This window comes from Canis lupus, chromosome 25 (assembly GCF_011100685.1).
Source record: "Canis lupus familiaris isolate Mischka breed German Shepherd chromosome 25, alternate assembly UU_Cfam_GSD_1.0, whole genome shotgun sequence".
NCBI classification, from domain to species: Eukaryota; Metazoa; Chordata; class Mammalia; order Carnivora; family Canidae; genus Canis; species Canis lupus.
The window spans coordinates 10239597-10257500 of NC_049246.1; the positions used below are offsets into that span (position 1 = coordinate 10239597).

At 43.9% G+C, this 17904-nt stretch overlaps 1 protein-coding gene across 16 annotated transcripts; it reads left to right on the plus strand.

Annotated features, from left to right (window-relative positions):
- Positions 1–1431: 1431 nt before the first annotated feature.
- Positions 1432–15777, plus strand: LOC106557741. 16 transcript variants are annotated; one of them, XR_005378414.1, is made up of 5 exons: positions 1432–1604; positions 3011–3177; positions 4759–5376; positions 8232–8335; positions 9023–15777. XR_005378414.1 is itself a non-coding variant. In XM_038573361.1 (4 exons), the coding sequence occupies exons 1-4, from the start codon at positions 1485–1487 to the stop codon at positions 9247–9249; spliced, it is 621 nt and encodes a 206-aa protein (XP_038429289.1). In that variant the 5' UTR covers positions 1432–1484; the 3' UTR covers positions 9250–15777. The 16 variants fall into 16 exon arrangements, 9 of the variants coding, with proteins under 9 accessions (XP_038429289.1, XP_038429287.1, XP_038429293.1 ...); XR_005378413.1 differs by having other exon boundaries at positions 9049–15777; XR_005378415.1 differs by having other exon boundaries at positions 9735–15777.
- The last annotated feature ends 2127 nt before the right edge of the window (positions 15778–17904 follow it).

Consider the following 17904-nt stretch of genomic DNA (forward strand, 5'->3'; position numbering starts at 1 on the left):
CCGAGGCCCACGGGACCCCATGGAGGGCCCTCGTGCTTCAGAGAAACACTGCTCGGATCCCCGGGCCGCTGCAGGGCTCCCGGGCCCCAGGAGGACGGCTCGTCACTGCCTCCCTGCAGGCTCCGAGGGCACAGGAGCCCGCTCGCGCTCAGCTGCTTTTACACCCACTTGGCCCAGCTATTCTTAGACTGCTCTTCCCCCAAGATTGGCATCCCACCGAGCCCCCCACCACCACCCCCAGGAAAGGCTTCCTCAAACTAGACCTGTGTAAAATGATGGCCAAAATGACCAGTTGGAAAATGCTCATGCCTGTTTATTTATACGTCCTTATATGTGAACCCCAGATCGGCTACTTAAAATGAACAAAGCACATAATCAGATCGCCTTTGGGTCAGGGATGACTCCAGACTTAACCTATTTCCGTCTGCTTTGACCTTTCCAAGCACTGGTTCCATTTGCCGGCATGCCCCCCCCCCCCCCCCCCGGGGCCCTAACCCACGTGACTTGGAGACCCTGCTGGGGCCCCCTCATTCCGACTCTGGCCTGGCATCTCCTTGGCACCCTGCTTCCAGTGATTGCCACTCACCTCCCCACTCTGCCCACACTTCCTGGTCATCTCCCACAACTGAACCCACTCCATCGTGGCCCCCGTTTTCCAAGGGAGGGAGATCACACAGTTTCTGAGCTGTGGGAGGTGTTGGACATAATTATATCGGTGCCATAATTACAAAAGATCTTTGAGTGATTTTTCTCAGAAAGTCTCTTTTTCTTGATGACTTGCTTTGGCCTATTTATCAAATGAGAGCCCAGCAATCTGTTCCTTGGTTGCCTAGAAACTCTCAGCTCCGTTTTACACCCATTCACAGCAACAATCTCCAGCCTGCTTTTCTGCTTCTTGTCTGCATGGCAGCCCAGCCTTTCTAGAACCCTGTCGGTAATGTGGAAAAGGCACAAGCCTGACAGTCAGACAGATGTGGTTTTTGAATCCCGGCCTACCATAAACGAGTCAATGGGCACGCAATTTAACTTCTCCAAACACCAATTTCTCCATGTGAAAATAGAGATATAATACCTTGTCTCCAAGTGGGTTTTATCTTTGTTGAGACTCAATGAGCTAACGTCTGCACAGAAACCTACACCTGGTATGTGCTCAAAAGATGTGAATTCCCTTTCTTTTTTCTTTTTTAAATGAACCCATCCTAGCTGTGTTTTGCTTATGGGTGCATTTGCAGGTAGGCAAGGCATCCATTGTGAACAAAACAATAAACATTAAAATCGAGACTTTGTAGTACTTGACCCAAGCTGCTGGGACACCCAAATTTCAAGCAGTGGAATACTCAGAAGCTAGCCCTCCACAGGATGGGGTGAGTGCATGAGCCACAAATGCAAATTGGTTCTCTATCTCAGTTCCCCAAAACTGCTACGGGGATCCCCACGGCCAGCTCCCAAGTGAGAAATGTAGCTGAGGCTGCAAAACGTCGAGAATGGTCTCTGAGAAGATAAACAAGTGGAGAGCCAGAAGGGAATGTCACCACACTTGTGCCTGGCCCAGGAACACATGCTGTGCTGTTTCAAAATCTATGCCTGCAAATAAGTTTGTGCTGGTAAGTTTGAGTTATAAAACTAATTTCTTCTCATCTGAACCCATCTCTGGGATAGGCATGACTTTAAGCGAATGACAACTTCAACAGCACTCAGAAACAAACATCTGATTTACCAGAGGTAGACTGAAGCACTCTGTGTGGTGCCACAAACAGGTCTTCCTGTCACTTATGGGCCCATGTGATCTTCTCAGGAAGAGAGAAAGCCACGAGGGGACAAGTAACTGAAGAGAATCAAATTCAACAAATACTTATAGGAAGGGGAGCCACGTGTCCCAGTGATGTCTGCTGTCTGAAGACAGTTTTCAGAGGGCTCTTTTTTCACTCTTTTTATTGATATGCACGGTTACCAATTTCTTAGCGCTGCCAAAAAAGTACCACAAACTGGATGCCTTAAACAGAAATTTTGTCTCACGGTTCCGGACGCCAGAAGTCCAAGATGAAGGCACTGGCAGGGCCAGTTCCTTCTGAGGCAATGAGGGAAGATCTAGTCCACTCCTCCCTCCTAGCTGCTGGAGTTTGCTGGCACTCTGACCTTCTCTGGCTTGTGGAAGCATCACCCTGACCACGGTCTTCATGATCACATGGTGTTCTCCCTGGCTGCATGTGTGTCTAAAGCTTCCCTTTTTATAAGGACACTGGTCATTTTGAATTAGGGCCCCTCTATATGGACTATTAGTGAAGCTGAGGGAGACTGGAGTATCCGAGATTTTTGTTTACCAGAACACATTTTATTTCGTTTTTTAAAATATTTTATTTATTTATTCATGAGAGACACAGAGAGAGAGGCAGAGACATAGGCAGAGGGGGAAACAGGCTCCCTGACAGGAGCCCGATGCAGGACTCAATCCCAGGACTCCAGGATCATGACCCGAGCTGAAGGCAGATGCTCAACCACTGAGCCACCCAGGTGTCCCACTAGAACACATTTTAAAGTCCTCTTTGGTGTATCTGTTAGCCTCTCTCTAGCGTAAAACCAGATAGTTGTTGTTAAAGCTGATATGCTGTGGAGCACACACGGTCTGGTCAGGAATTTAAAATGAAAATACTTTAAGTTGCAAGTAATCAGTCATGGTAAGAGTACAACTTTAATTTAAGGTTGAGGAAATTTATTGAAGTAAGGCTATCATCAGTGTTCAAATGTTCCTGAAGAATGGTTTTCCTCATGTGGTTTATTAAAATTGTGTTGTGTTTGATAGAAGCAGCCTGAATTCCCATAAAATAAATAAAATAAAATGAAAATCCTGTGTCACGGGTTGAATTGTGAGACCCCCAAATTCATCTGTTGAAGTCCTAAGCCCTAGTACCCTAAGACAGGACTGTGTACAGAGAGGATCTTCAGAGAGGTGATTCAAGCTACAAGGCAGCTTTTAGGGCATGACCTAGTCTGATGTGTGTGGTGTTTTTAGAAGAGGAGATTGGTACAGACAGGGACAGCCCCCAGGAATGAGCCACATGAAGAAGATGCCACGTGGAAACAAAGGGAGGAAGTGCCCCCTGCGAGCCCAGGAGAGAGGCCTCAAGAGAAACCAAGCCCGCCCGCACCCTGGTCTCGGACTCTCAGCCTCCGGAACAGGTGAGAAACTAAATCTCTGTTATTCAAGCCACTGGGTCTATGCTTTTTTGTTGTGGCAGCACTCAGAAACTAATACATAGTGTTAATAGTTTAGGATCCTCCAGGTTCTTATTTGTTTGTTTGCCCATTTGCACCTAGTTTTGTTTTGCTTCTTAATATCTACCTTCAATATAAGACACAAATCCTTCCCCTTCCTGCCCCACAGTCATCTCCTCTTCCCATGGAGCCCTCGTTATAATTTGGAGTATGTGAATATATGCATAAAGAGGATTCTTTCTTATAAATCTTGTGGTATCATATATATTATTATGCACTTTTTAACTTAATTGTATGTCTCTGAGACATTCTGTATTTTAACATTTTCCTTATTGATACATTTTTAAATTGTTTACAGTGCTTGCTAGGAAAGCCTTTACTTAAAAAAAAATAGCTCTTTAAGTCTAGTTAGTAGTTTATATAGTCCAGTTTCTTTAAATTCATGAGGGAACAGGAACAGTTTTATCAGCTTGAATAAACTGCCATGCCTTTGACAAATGCAAAAATAACCAAAATCCTCGGTTCAAGAATTCAGTGGGGCCATATTCCTTCATGTCATAGTTTCAATGATAAGAAACAAAACCCAAAACTCCAGTAGAGCAATGCTGCTTTCTTCAACATGTACAACTTACACCCAAACCCAAGTTGATTTCTGATTTATTGGTGCTTAATTCCCTAAAATGTCAATTGAGTGTTGCCAGTAAGGCCTGGTGGGGATCCACTTCTTTGTTCTTTAGTTCCAGTCTTGGGAAGGTACAAGGCCTGGCCACCATTTGCATTTTATTGTAACTTGGTATGGGGCCAAATTGTTTTGCATTAAAGTCAAATCCTAGGTTAAGAAAGGCTGATACCATTTACTTCTGACAGTGAGTGACATACGAGCTGTGACAGCCCCTCTGATTTGCCATTACCTTGGAGAGATTTAGCTGTGTTTTACAATACTTTCCATACATACTATTGTTTTATTCTATTTCCAAAGGGTATTTACTTTAACGAGGCATGAATGTTTTGTCAATTATTATTTGCACATTTTACCCATTCAATTTAGCAGTGGCTAGCTTTTATTGGAAGCCTACAACAGAGGCAAACACAGTAATCTGAAAGAATGTGTGCCGATTAAAACAAATCTATGAGTTTTAGTTAAAAATCCATTTGAGGCAAGCCGTGTACAGAATGTCCTAATGCGAGTTGATAGTAAGTTCCAACTAGGTTGTCGTTAGAATACACCACTTTAACTAAATACAGTGATAATTTAAGTATTTTAAATATTTAGAATACTGATTAAAATGTGACTTCTGTGGTGGCGGACGCTGAAAGCAATAAACACTTTCATTTTCAGGTGCCATCAACACAACCGTATCAGAGCTCTCTCCAAAGCTCTGCCATGTTCTCAGCAGATCATGAATCCACCACAAAGCTGCAGTGACAGAGAGTTGAGTTAGGTATCTGAGAACCTTAACCAGTGGTAGCAGTGTTAGCAGCAAGAGCAGGAGTACTTATTATACAACTTAATAACTGGAATATCTGCAATTAAATTTTTTATAGGAACTTGAGCTTGATGAAAGCCTCCCTAGATGTTCCCAGAGATGAGGTTCTCCTCACCTCACCTCCTAGTGGATTAACCATCCTTGAAGGCAAGAGTGAGAAAGAGAAGACCCTTCTCCATTTTATATTGGGCTAAGAGCAAGCTGTAGAAGGGAGGGTGCCTCTGAATGGTAGCCAAGTCTGTTGTCAAAATCACTCTTCACCGTCTGCAGCCCACAACAGGACTCTGAAGTTTCATCACAGTTTTAGTACAACACAAAACCACTTTGATTCTTCCTCCTTTTCTCTTAGAAAGGCTGAGGCTGTGTTTTTGGTGGTTCCTGCCTTGAGCTAGGGAGACAGAGCCAAAAAGGATTTGGTGTCAGACTAGCATGGGCTCAGCTCCTGGTCCCTACACACAGTAGCTGACGGACCTTGGGAAAACTACCTAACCTCTCTAAGCCCTAGTGCCCTCAACTGAAATGGAGTACCAGTGCCACCCACACCATAGGTAATGTAGTGATTGACCTTGTAGTGATTGACCACATGTGACACGAAGGTCTATCCTTTTCCTCTGGATGAAAAGCCACATGACCTCAGTTTGGATCAGGCATACCAGCCCAGGCAAGATTGGAGCAGGTGAGCTATGAACACCTTGATCAACAAACCTGATCAAAGTCAAACTTTCCAATCAGTGTGAAGCATCATGTAATAAACAGGGTGCCTAATGGCTGGCCAGTCTCCTCCTCTCACTGCTGCTGGCTGCTGGGGCCAAGCAAGAATAGTGATCACAGGACTTGAAACCAAACAACAAAGTGGGCATGTTGTCAATATCACTTTACATTTGTTAATAATAAAGTATTGACATTAACACTGATAATGTTTTAAAGATATTATTATGAGGGAGAGAGAGAGAGAGAGAGCATGAGTGGGGGGGGGGGCAGAGGGAGAAGCAGACTCCCTGTTGGGCAGGAAGCTCAACCCAGGACTCAATCCCAGGACCCTGAGATCATGAGCTGAGGCAGTTGCTTAACCAATGAGCCACTCAGGCACCCTGGCATTAACACTGATATTTTTATGACTGCAAAATGTATTAAATAAAAAAATTGTGAAAACAAATATTTTATACCTTACACATCAGAGAAATTATAGACATATTGCAAGTAGCAAGAAAAGCACTTATAATTGTTTCTCTATTATTCAAACATTAAATTATTAGGCAACCTCACTAAAAATTGAAGTGTTTGGAAAATAAGCAAAAACTGTGTAAAAGGAAACACACTAATTATCAATAATTGATCTTTTTTTTTTCAGAGCTCTTTCTTAAGAAACAAAGTGGTCCCATGATACCACTGTCAAATGGTGAACACAGGGGATCCCTGGGTGGCTCAGCGGTTTAGCGCCTGCCTTTGGCCCAGGGTGTGATCCTGGAGTCCCCGAATCGAGTCCCACGTCGGGCTCCCGGCATGGAGCCTGCTTCTCCCTCCTCCTGTGTCTCTGCCTCTCTCTCTCTCCCTCTCTCTCTCTCTCTGTGTCTATCATAAAGAAATAAATAAATCTTAAAAAAAAAGATGGTGAACACAGCTACCGGGAAAGCTTGTTTTCATCTTCTGCTAATCTAAGAAATTGTCAGAAGATGGCTATAAACCAGATTCTGTCCTTCACATAATCTTGCCCCCTATTTGATAACTCGAAGGATTCTTTTAAAATAACTTGTTGGGCCTTGCGGGGAGGATGGTGGTCAGGAGCTGAAAGTTTTTGCTGACAGCAAAGTCATAGTTTTATCCCCTCAAAGAGCATCTCAGTTTTATCTTACCCTTTTTGCTTTGTTGCCTGTAGAGATTCTAATTCAGTTTCCATATTAATCTCAAGGATATTCCACTTATATCTTGCTTACTAGAAACTTTTGAAATTGGAGTAAGAGTCTTCCCATAGACATTCTCCTGCTCTTCTCTACAGAAATGCAAGCTTTTGTTCTATTTGAAAATTAATCCAGCATGGAATTCTCTGAGTACATCTTAAGAAAATGTAAGATCCCAATTCCAAATTATTTAAATATTTTCCAAAAAACCTCCACCCACAAATGTATCTATAGTTCAGTAGTCAAAACTAGAGCCTTCAGTGACATACTATTCATGATCTTTGATGCTATTTTTATGTTATTCATGCAAAAACCATTCCTTGAGCACATATTATCTGCCAGGTGTTCTGCTAGGCATTCAGGATAAGTGACAGATGTTATTATTCCTGTCTTTGTGATGCTTATGGTCTAATATGAAGGTCAATAGACAATTAAATGAACAAATAATTGCAAATGATGATATGTACATGGAAGGAAATGACAGAATGCTAGAGCAGAGAATAAGGTGATCAACAATGGTCTTTTTGAGGAAGTGACATTTTGGCTGAGTCACAACTCAAAGATGACAATGAATAGGCAATAGAAGAAAGTCGTTCAGGCAGAAGGAAAAGTGAGTGCAAAGGCCCTGGGGCAGGAAAAAGCTTTGTGTATTCTAAGAATTTAGGAATGGCCTGTGTGCCTGAGACAGAGTGAGTGAGTAAGAGACAGGCAGGGATAAGGTCATAAAGTTAAGAGGAATTAGAAGAGGCAGCACCTGGGGGATTTGGAGATGCTGACCTTTATCGTTAGGGCAGTGGAACATCATTGAAGGATTCTGAGTAGCGAACTGACATAATTTGCCTTGCAAAGAATACTCTGTGGAAAATACATTGGAACAGGCAAAAGAAGAAGTAGTGAGACCAGTTAGAAGGCCACTTGATTAACCACAGGAGACCTGAGAGTAGTAGCTTTGACCCAGATTGTGTGGTGGAGACCTCAGGGAAACAGGCTCACAGCAGATCAATTTGAAGGTCAGCCAACAGGACTTGCTATTGGGTTTGATAGAGAAGAAGGGAAATGCAAGGGATCAAGGATGGTCCCCAGTAACTTGGGGGCATTAGGTGGGAGATGGCAGGGGCTTCATACTGAGAAATGAGAGAGAGCCAAATGTGGACCAAGGGGGCTGGGGTAGGCAGAAAAACATCAAGAGTCCTGTGGGCCTATTTTATATATTAAGTTTGAGATGCCAAGGAGCCACCTAAGTTGAAATGTTGGTAAATGAAACTACTTAAGGAGAAAGCACAGGAAGAGGCTGGAAGAGGGGGCCCAGACCAAGCCTAGACAGAGTCCAACATTGAGGGAACAAAAGGAGGAGAGAAGCCAGCAGAACAGAATGACCAATGGGTCAGAGCAGCAAAAGCAAAACAAGGACAGTGGGGTGTCCTCGACGCCAAAGGAATAGTGCTTCAAGAAGAAAGAGGTGGTCAAGCGTATCTGAAATGTCGACATAAAGACCAACAAGTCCATTAGATTGAACAATACGGAGGTTGTCGGTAATCTAGCCACACAGTTTCAGAGTAAAAGCAGGTATGGGCAGTGAGGAAGCAGGTACAGCCTGTGTAAACAGCCTTTCTGTGTCTTATTTGCCAAGCAGGGGAGTCCAGGACAGAGCCCCACATCACTGGGCAAGAAGACAGAACAGTCATTTCCTCTCCAACTTCATCACCACTATCCTCATAATTGCACTGGTGTGGGCAGGTAAGAGATGGAACCACTTGCTTTTGACCTCTAAGGTAGACAACTGCTCATTTCTTGGCCAGAGACACCTCCTGCTTCTTCCGTTAACAAGCCCCAACCCTCCCTCCACACCATTTTCACATGGGCTAGCTCAAGTTGTGTTTCTATCACTCACAACTGAGACACCCTGACTACCACACCCTTTCTTCTCACATGGCTCGAGGCCAGCTTTTCTTGGCTTTCTCGCTTAGCCAGCAATGAAGTAGGACATGAAAAAGCCTACGAAACATCAGAGGACAGGAAATGAAGGAGAACTTGTAAGGATACAGTCATGCTCACATTTTTATTTTTCAAATTGTATTTTGTTAAACTAACCATGTTATAGGAAATTGTCAATAAAGTAATATTGATCTTTCAAAGCAACGCAGAGCTATAGGAACAGATTATGTGGCTGTTACTGCAGTTGCAGAGTGGCTTTACTTTGTACATGCCCTCTGTGATGGCCTGGCGGAAAGGATGTGTACTACATGTAAGAAAAGGAGTGGAGCGATTTCATTAAAGCTAAGATGCTAGAGCATGAAGATTCCAGCTCTTATGTAACTGAAGAAGGGTAGGAATTGCATTTCAGGAACAAAAGGAAATAAGTGAAATAAGATGCCACAAATGTAACTGATTCTCATCACCAGCCAGTTAAACTCTCTTTTGCAGATTGGGCCTCTCTTCTCTATTTGCAGCAAAGCTTCAAAGCTGCAGGCTGGCATCAGGCCATCAGAGTCACTCAAACCACAATGATGACATTTCCTGGAGTTCAGCATCCAGCCTTCTTCCCCCTCTCCCCTCATCGTGCCTGGTCCTGTCACCAAAACGAAGAAAGATGGGAAAGAAGAATATTGTTTCCTTTACCCTTCAAAGTTCCCTGGGCCTCCCAGGAATAGAATATATTCCCCAACTTTCCCCAAATCTCTATGTCCCAACACTTCCAGGCAGTTATAAGCCATGGGCATCCGGGCAGACCCAGAAGAACATATGTCTTTTTCTCTAAAAGCCCTTGTGGAAAGTCCCCACTATTCTGTGGGAGGAGGAACAGTGTCTGCTTTGTTCATTGTCTATTTCCACTGCCTAGTACAGTGCCCGGTCCAGGATCAACAATAGTGTTTCTTTAATGAATAAACAGGCCAATGAGTGAAGCTTTCCAAGTGATATATTCAAATGCTAAACACTTGGTCTCTATGTCCATGTGCTTCCATTTGTCGCTAAAGAAGTTTCCCCTATTTGTTTTTGTATCTTTATTCCTTGGGAGCAAGAAATCAAAACAACGAAATGACTTTTTGCTGGATCACGAAGCATGAAAGTAAAAGCGTCAGAGCTTGGCAAGTCTGTGAGGCCGATGACAGCTTTGATGTGTTGACTTCTCTTCCAGGGTCTTCGTCACAATCTCCGTGTCCCTTCCCACCTCTCCATTTCATTGACATCCAACTACCTTTGCCCTGATCTCCGGGACTCAGCTGATCTCCGGGACTCAGCTGTGAATTCAGCTGCCTAATGTATAGTTCATGAAGACTGAACTCTTTTTAGATTATCTGATGTTGGTAGAAGATTCTGGAACTCAAAGGAATAACATCAAATGTGAAAACTTCCAAAGGGTGGGAGAGGGTGATTTAGAAGGACTTAATTGTCCCACCTCAAATTTTTCCAAATAGGCCTTTATGTATTCTGGCCATTCATAAGGTCAGCTCTCCTCATTGTTCACTCTGATGGACCAAATTGGATCAGGACCCAGAGTTGCAAGTGGGAGGGCCAGAGAAAGAGAGAGAGAATCTCAAGCAGACTCCATGCTGAGCATGGTGCCCGATGTGGGGCTTGATCTCAAGACCCTGAGATCATGACCTGATTCAAAACCAAGGGTCAGATGCCCAGCTGACGGTGCCACCCAGGCACCCCACAAGATCATCTTGAATGAGTAACTACCATCCCTGCGTCCAGCCATCCATTCATCCATCTATCTCATCCATTCATTCGTTCATTCACTGAAGACCAGTGGTGAGAAAGACAGGGACACATCAGTTCTCTAGCAACTTACAGATTCGGGGAGAAAGCGATAGTAACCATATAATCAGCAACAGAAAGAAGCACCTTGGATAAAAGGAGTCAGGCTTGGGGAGTTTATACAGAGGAAACAAGGAGGCAGGAGGGTGGGGAGGCAGGGAGCAATCTAGAGGTCCTTTCCAGAGGAAGGAGGAATGGGAGTCAAAGGTGGATGGAAGGAAGGTCCAATGGGAGAAAGCTTTTTGAAGGTATCTAGAGCAGGCTGGAGAGGCTGGCGTTCAAACCTCCAGGTAGACAATTAGCTGGAAAGGCAAAAGCTAGACCATTCAAGCTCTTTGGGACAATATTTAAGATTGTATTCTTTATCTTAAGTTCAACAGGAAATTGTTGAATAGTTTTAAGTGGGTGAAGAGCAGGGGCATTATCCTGCAATGAAGTGTTTTTCAAATATATTCATGTTTTTCTGTGCTTTTCTTCTTTTGCATTTCTAAACCAGCTCATCTATTCCTGGGGAGAATTAAGAGTGCTTTCCTGGATAGTAAAAGTAAAGACAAAGATTGTGTCAAGGTTCAACCACTGACTTTCACTTCAGAGATAATAGTTGTAAAAGCCAAAGCTTTGATTTGTACAAGCAGAGCTCTTAGTGAATAAAAAAGCAACGTCCTGAAGAGATCAGGGGACTGAAGTTCACTTAAATGAGTAGATAATAAACTGGACTCTCCCGTGGGAGGAGGGAAGTGATGAGAAGCAAGAGTGCTGAGGTCAAAGGCATTTCCTGGCCAGCAGCAACCACATAGAGGGCAGCATCAGCATGGAGACACTGCCACACCTCTGTCCCAGCAAGCATCAGAGAGCCAGGTGGGGACCTAGCAACACCTGAAGACTGTACCTGTTGGAGAGCCGTGCTGTCTGAAGGTGGCCTGGCCTGAGCTGTCTTTCTCACTGTCTGCACTTCACCCATCAGTTGCCCAGCAGGAGTGATAATCACCTTTCAACTCACACAAACTATCCCCCGAGCTCACAACACACAGAGTTCCCTTTCCCAGAGCAGTAAAATAGCAACCAGGATATAGTCAAATGGGGCACAGTGACAGACACTGTGGATGGGAAAGCCCCCTCATTATCTGTACAGGGGTGAGAGTAACAGAATCACTCAGATCAAGATAGTGGCGAACCCTAGCCCTGTTATAAATGAGATTGGTTATTTTCAAAGGTTAATCTGGCTGCTGGATGGGGAGCTGAATGTCAAGGGGCCAGAGCTGAAGGTTTGTGTGACCAGACCAGAGCTTATTGCAGTGGTGCACACAAAAAGTGGCCATAGCTTGGGCTAAGATGGTGACACTGGGACTGGAGGGAAGTGATTGGATTCCAGAGATGTAACTGAAGGAGCAGATAAGGATGTACAAGGTAACTGCATTAATTAGGTTTCTGCCACAATGGAACAACAGTTACAATGGTTTCCACTGTAATGTTGAATAACAACCCCCAATTCTCAGTAGCTTAGAGTAACCCTTTATTTTTTCCTTGTTAGAAGTCTCTAGATAGGTTAGGCATTTCTGCCTCCAGTCACAGTTGGTCCATATGTCTCTTTTTTTAGGACTAATAGTTATATGGGGGCAAGCTTTTCCATGGCAGACAGCAGAAGGGCAAGAGCCAAGTGAAAACAGGCAAGTATATTTCAAGCCTCTAGCTGGACAAGGCCCAGAAATTGTCTACTCGTATACCATTGGCCAAAGGATACCAATTGACAAAGCCCAAAGACAGTGGGGGCAGGTAATTAAACTGCCACAAAGAAGCCATGGCAAGGATGAATTGTGAACCAGCTATCTATCTATCTTAAGAATCCAGGATGGCTCCTAGGTTTCTCGCTTGCCCAGCTAGATATAGCGTGGTGCCCCTCCCTGAGAAAGGAAACACAAAAAATAGAACAGGCCTGGGGGAGACCATGTGCTCAGTCTTGGATATTTGGTTTGAGATGTCTTTGCATACCAAAGTGGCAGGAGCTGTAGAGAAGGCTGACCTGGGAGTATATATACATTTGGGAGATGATAGCAAAGACTACCATTCACGCATCCCTTCTTTGTCAGTATTAGAACATCTCATTTCTGCCTGGCCACCATATATTCCAAACCTTTCTGGAGCTGGGGTAGTCGCCTGGCTAAATATTAACCAATGAAATATAGAAAGTGTCAAGCATGACGTCCATAAAGAATCCTAACTGGAAAGACACATTTATGTCTCCCTGCCGGCAGACATGTGGTTGTGGTGGCTTAAACCCAAGGCTCCATCTTGGAGTATGAGGTAAAGGTCCGATGTTGAGAATGGCAGAACAACAAGACAGGAGACAAGTCCCTAAAAAGAAATGCATTTTTATAATATTTTGAATTACTGTCAACTCTGGTCAAACCCCGTCCTAACAGTCACGAGAGTCATGGGAGCAAGGAAATGCTGGAAGCCACTGAATATAATATCAAGTTTCCAAGAAAAGAGTATGGAATGAGAAGTGAGGAAAGCCTAGGATGGGGCTTCTGGCAGCTCCAGCGTGTCACTGCCATGTAGAGATGGGGACCATCTATGACAGAAAGACACAGGCTGAGGGACGCCTGGGTGGCTCAGTGTGAGCATCTGCCTCCAGCTTGAGGTATGATTCCAGGGTCCTGGGTTCAAGTCCCACATCGGGCTCCCTGCATGGAGCCTGCTTCTCCCTCTGCCTGTGTCTCTGCCTCTCTCTCTGTCTCTCATGAATGAATAAATAAAATCTTAAAAGAAAAAAAGACAGACACAGGCTGAGAGGTAGGAGAGTGAGACTGGGTTGCCATGGACATGGAAGGGTGAGAGTGTTTTAAGGAGGCGGAAGTGGTCAAAAATGGGAATCCAGCCAACAAGTCAATGGCAGAGGGTATGTATGACCCAAATTCAGAATATGACCAGGACATGAGGGCATCATGGTCTTAGATCTGCAAATGGTATCCTCTGAAGGACTTAGGGATAAAATAAGACTCTCTTAGGGCTACTAAAACATAATTCTTAAAAAAAACCCACATAATTCTAAATATTCTTAAACCACTAACTGCCCAGAGTACTACTGTTCAGGATGTGTTAAGAGGAAAATGACTCCATTCTAGCCTTCAGATAGAAGATAAGCAGAAGTGATGGAAAAAACAGGTGAGCCTCAACATGACTTCTTATCCTGACACATCAGGTTTTCCTCTCCAGTCCTCTTCTTTGCTTCCACCTATACCTTCTGCTCAGCTTCTAACAAGCTTCCACCTGGCTGTTCCCCTGTCCTGTGCTCACACTGCTTCTCATTTTCTTCTCTTACGAAAGACATGATAACATCACTTTCTTGCTCAAAATCCTTCCAGGACTCTCCACTGACTATGTTTTAGAGTTTAAATTCCTTGATCAGGCATATTCACCTTTCAAGATTCAACTCTGACTTTTCTCTTTCATCTCTCTCTGTACATCTGCCTCGGCCATATCAGAATATGAGCTCTAGTCAACCTCTAACTGCAGGCACGTGGAAGACCCTCCAGGGAGCACCACTCATCAGTGACCAGTCAGAACAAAAAAAACATAAAACACTGCTGCTATAAGACATGAAGTTTTTGGATGGTATGCTGCAAAGATGTAGATACCCAGGACAGAAATGGGTAACGGGAGTGGGGGTGTTGCCATTAAAAACTTGAACCAGATGATACTGGCTTTGGAATGGGCCGTGGCCTCCAGAGTCTCAGGAAGATTGTTTTTTGGCTCCATGAGAACAGTGAGAAAATTATTGACAGTGAGAAAATCGTCGTTGGAAGCTGGAGATAAGACAGGAGAGATGTGGCGGTAGAAAGTTGGCAAGGCTGCCACCTGCAGTAATGTGGAAAATAAAAGATATAACTGATGGAGAGTGAAACTGGCTAAGGAGATTTCAGGCAGGCTGTTGGAAGTGTCAACTGAATCCTCTTAGCCATGGATGACAAGGGGCAGATAGAAATGAACAGGAAGAGGAAACTGTTAGGTTTCAGGTATAATTTAGAGAAAATGAAGAGAATCCAGGACTTTCTAGTTTCCAAATCCAACTGCCTGATGTTCGCACCCTCCCCAGAGAGCAAATTATTCACAAAGTAAGTTGACCGAAGACTCTCTCAAGGATGTGGCTCTATTTTCAGACTTCAGAAACACTCAAGGGTGTGCCTCCTAGACCTCTCAGCTAGTCAAGCAATTTCTAAGAATTTTAACGGTGCCCCAGAGAGTCCTAACTTTAAGCCTGAACCAGACAGGGTCCTGTCTCCAAAATATTTGTGAGTGTGGCTTTAGTAAATTCCACACAATTCCTAGGAAACCCATAACGTGCTTATGAGTTTGAACTGATGACTGCACCACCAGTCTGTACTAAAATGGGCAGAGATGATTAAAAAATGGAAAGAAGCCTCTAGACCTTCAAATTTATATGGGCAGGAAGCAGGCAAGGGAAGCTATTCACTGGCAAATAGGAACCATTTCTAGTAGCAAAGAAAAGGGTGAAAAGGTTCTATTCAGAGCATAGAACCATGGAAAGTAAATCCCCGAAGGCAGGGCTATGCCCCAAGATAGAACAGGACACATATATCTGGCTGTATTTCAGAATTGCTATAGACCAGTGACTTCTATATGCCTCCCATTCCCCACTGCTTTTTTTTTTTTTTCTCATTAAAAGCACTTTAACGTCAGCCTGAATTTCTAAAAGCATGTAAAATCCCCCTGCCTTTTTTGAGCAAGAGTGTCTCCTACAGGTATCTTGTACACCCCATTGTATATTTGGTGCACATGTGTAGGGAGCAGATAGCCTGTCTTTTTAGTTCACAGGTATTCCTGTTGACAGGAAACTATTTGAGGAACCCCACCTGAGGAGGGAGCCAGTTGTGCCTGCACTGTATTTAGATGACAGGCCTTCCCATCTGATCCTCATAAGCTTTGGGAGCACTGCAAAAGGGTGACAATATTTTTGCATGTGGGAAAGATGTGAATTATTGTGCCTGGGGGGAAGATGGAATTTTCCAAAGACAGTCACAATGATATCTCCATCCCACAAACTCTTCTGCATTGGGAACTCACCACTGCTTCAGCAAGAGATGAAGATGATTTCTCTCTGCCTGCTTCTACTAAGAAGGTCTTGTGTCAGCTTTGACCAATAGAATATGGCAGAAATGGGGCCCAACCTACACAGAAGGGCCACAGCCAACAACCCAAACAACTGCATAAGTTGTCAGCTACATGAATGCACCATCTTGGATGTCCAGCGCTGACCAACCCCTCCAATGACTGCAGCCCCAGCCAACATTGACCAAAACCATGTGAGGGACTCTGAGTGAGAACTACTCACCGAGCCCAGTCAACTCCCAGAGCCATAGAAATAATAAAAAGTTTTGAAGTGGTTAGGTCTTCAATACTTGTTCATTGAATTTGCAACACAATTCACTGCAGCTTAGAATTTTTTTTAATAAATTAATTTTTTATTGGTGTCCAATTTACCAACATACAGAATAACACCCCGTGCTCATCCCGTTAAGTGCCCCCCTCAGTGCCCGTCACCCATTCACCCCCACCCCCCACCCTCCTCCCCTCCCACCACCCCTAGTTCGTTTCCCAGAGTTAGGAGTCTTTATGTTCTGTCTCCCTTTCTGATATTTCCCACACATTTCTTCTCCCTTCCCTTATATTCCCTTTCACTATTATTTATATTCCCCAAATGAATGAGAACATACACTGTTTGTCCTTCTCCGATTGACTTACTTCACTCAGCATAATACCCTCCAGTTCCCTCTACGTGGAAGTAAATGGTGGGTATTTGTCGTTTCTAATGGCTGAGGAATATTCCATTGTATACATAGACCACATCTTCTTTATCCATTCATCTTTCGATGGACACCGAGGCTCCTTCCACAGTTTGGCTATTGTGGACATTGCTGCTAGAAACATCGGGGTGCAGGTGTCCCGGCGTTTCATTGCATCTGAATCTTTGGGGTAAGTCCCCAACAGTGCAATTGCTGGGTCTAGGGCAGGTCTATTTTTAACCCTTTGAGGAACCTCCACACAGTTTTCCAGAGTGGCTGCATCAGGTCACATTCCCACCAACAGTGCAAGAGGGTTCCCTTTTCTCCGCATCCTCTCCAACATTTGTTATTTCCTGCCTTGTTATTTTTCCCCATTCTCACTGGTGTGAGGTGGTATCTCACTGTGGTTTTGATTTGTATTTCCCTGATGGCAAGTGATGCAGAGCATTTTCTCACGTGCATGTTGGCCATGTCTATGTCTTCCTCTGTGAGATTTCTCTTCATGTCTTTTGCCCATTTCATGATTGGATTGTTTGTTTCTTTGGTGTTGAGTTTAAGAAGTTCTTTATAGATTTTTAAAGCAAGTAATAAAATAGAGAACAAGGATAAATATTTATACCACATGCCAACTTGCAAGGTTATCATTTTTTTGGCTTTCAGTGATAGATAACCCACCTGTAAATGGCTTAAATTAGGGGTTGGCAAACATTTTTGTACTGGGCTAGATAGAAGATATTTTAGGCTTTGCCTCTGTCACAACTACACAACTCTGCCATTGCAGCAAAGGCAGCTGTGGTTGGCAAGTGAACAAAGAAGCATGCCTGTTGCCCAAAAAAGATTTTACTTCTGAAAACAGGCAGTAGGGTGGTCTGGCCATGGGCCATAATTTGCTGACTCCTGCCTTTAAAAATAGGGATTTATTATTTCATAAGAATCGAGAGTGGTTAGTTCAACTGGATTAACAATGTAAGCACAAACGTGGGTTCTCTCCACTTTTCTTCTCTGTCATCCTCGATTTTGTGGGTTTAATTCTCAGGCTGGTCCCCTCACCCAGGGGTGAGGTGGCCGCTGCCAATCCAGGCATCTCGTCCTAACACCGACGTCCCCATTGGGAAGAGAAGATGGCTTCTCTGCATCCTGTTTAAGAATTACAATAACTGGGATCCCTGGGTGGCTCAACGGTTGAGCATCTGCCCTCAGAGTCCCAGGATCGAGTCCCACATCGGGCTCCCTGCAGGGAGCCTACTTCTTCCCCTACCTGCATCTTTGCCTCTCTCTGTGTGTCTCTCAAGAATAAATAAATAAATAAAATCTTAAAAAAAAAAAAAAAGAATTACAAGAACTTGCCAGAGGTCTTTCAGCACACTTTCAGGCCTCATTGGCCAGAAGCGCATTTCACATCCATTGGTAAACCAGGAGCTACGGTCGGCTTAACCTCAGACTACTGAAGCTTCACCCCATCCGAAGCTTTGCCCAGTTAGAGGAGCAAGGTGGGGTTCTCTTAGCAAGGAGTCTAGCTATTGGGTAGTTAAGTTAATTCATTTATTAAATAAATATTTATTAAATGCCTACTGTGTGCCAGGCATTAGGTACTAGATAAATGAGACACATGAGATCCCTGCCCTCGTGGAGTTTACATTTTAGAGAGTGGAGCACAAAATAAACAAGTAAAAGTAGGTGTGTGATGTCGTATCAGGCAGGGATACATGTTCTGAGAAAGAACAAAATAGAAAAAGGGTA

Excerpts from the sequence above, each read along its gene's own strand:
- LOC106557741 (XM_038573359.1), top strand. The coding sequence starts at position 1,485 with ATGGTCTCTGAGAAGATAAACAAGTGGAGAGCCAGAAGGGAATGTCAC. Across the intron at positions 1,605-3,010 it reads CTGCAAATAAGTTTGTGCTG|AAGAGGAGATTGGTACAGAC; the intron begins GTAAGTTTGAGT and ends TGGTGTTTTTAG. Across the intron at positions 3,178-8,228 it reads ACTCTCAGCCTCCGGAACAG|CAGGGGAGTCCAGGACAGAG; the intron begins GTGAGAAACTAA and ends TTATTTGCCAAG.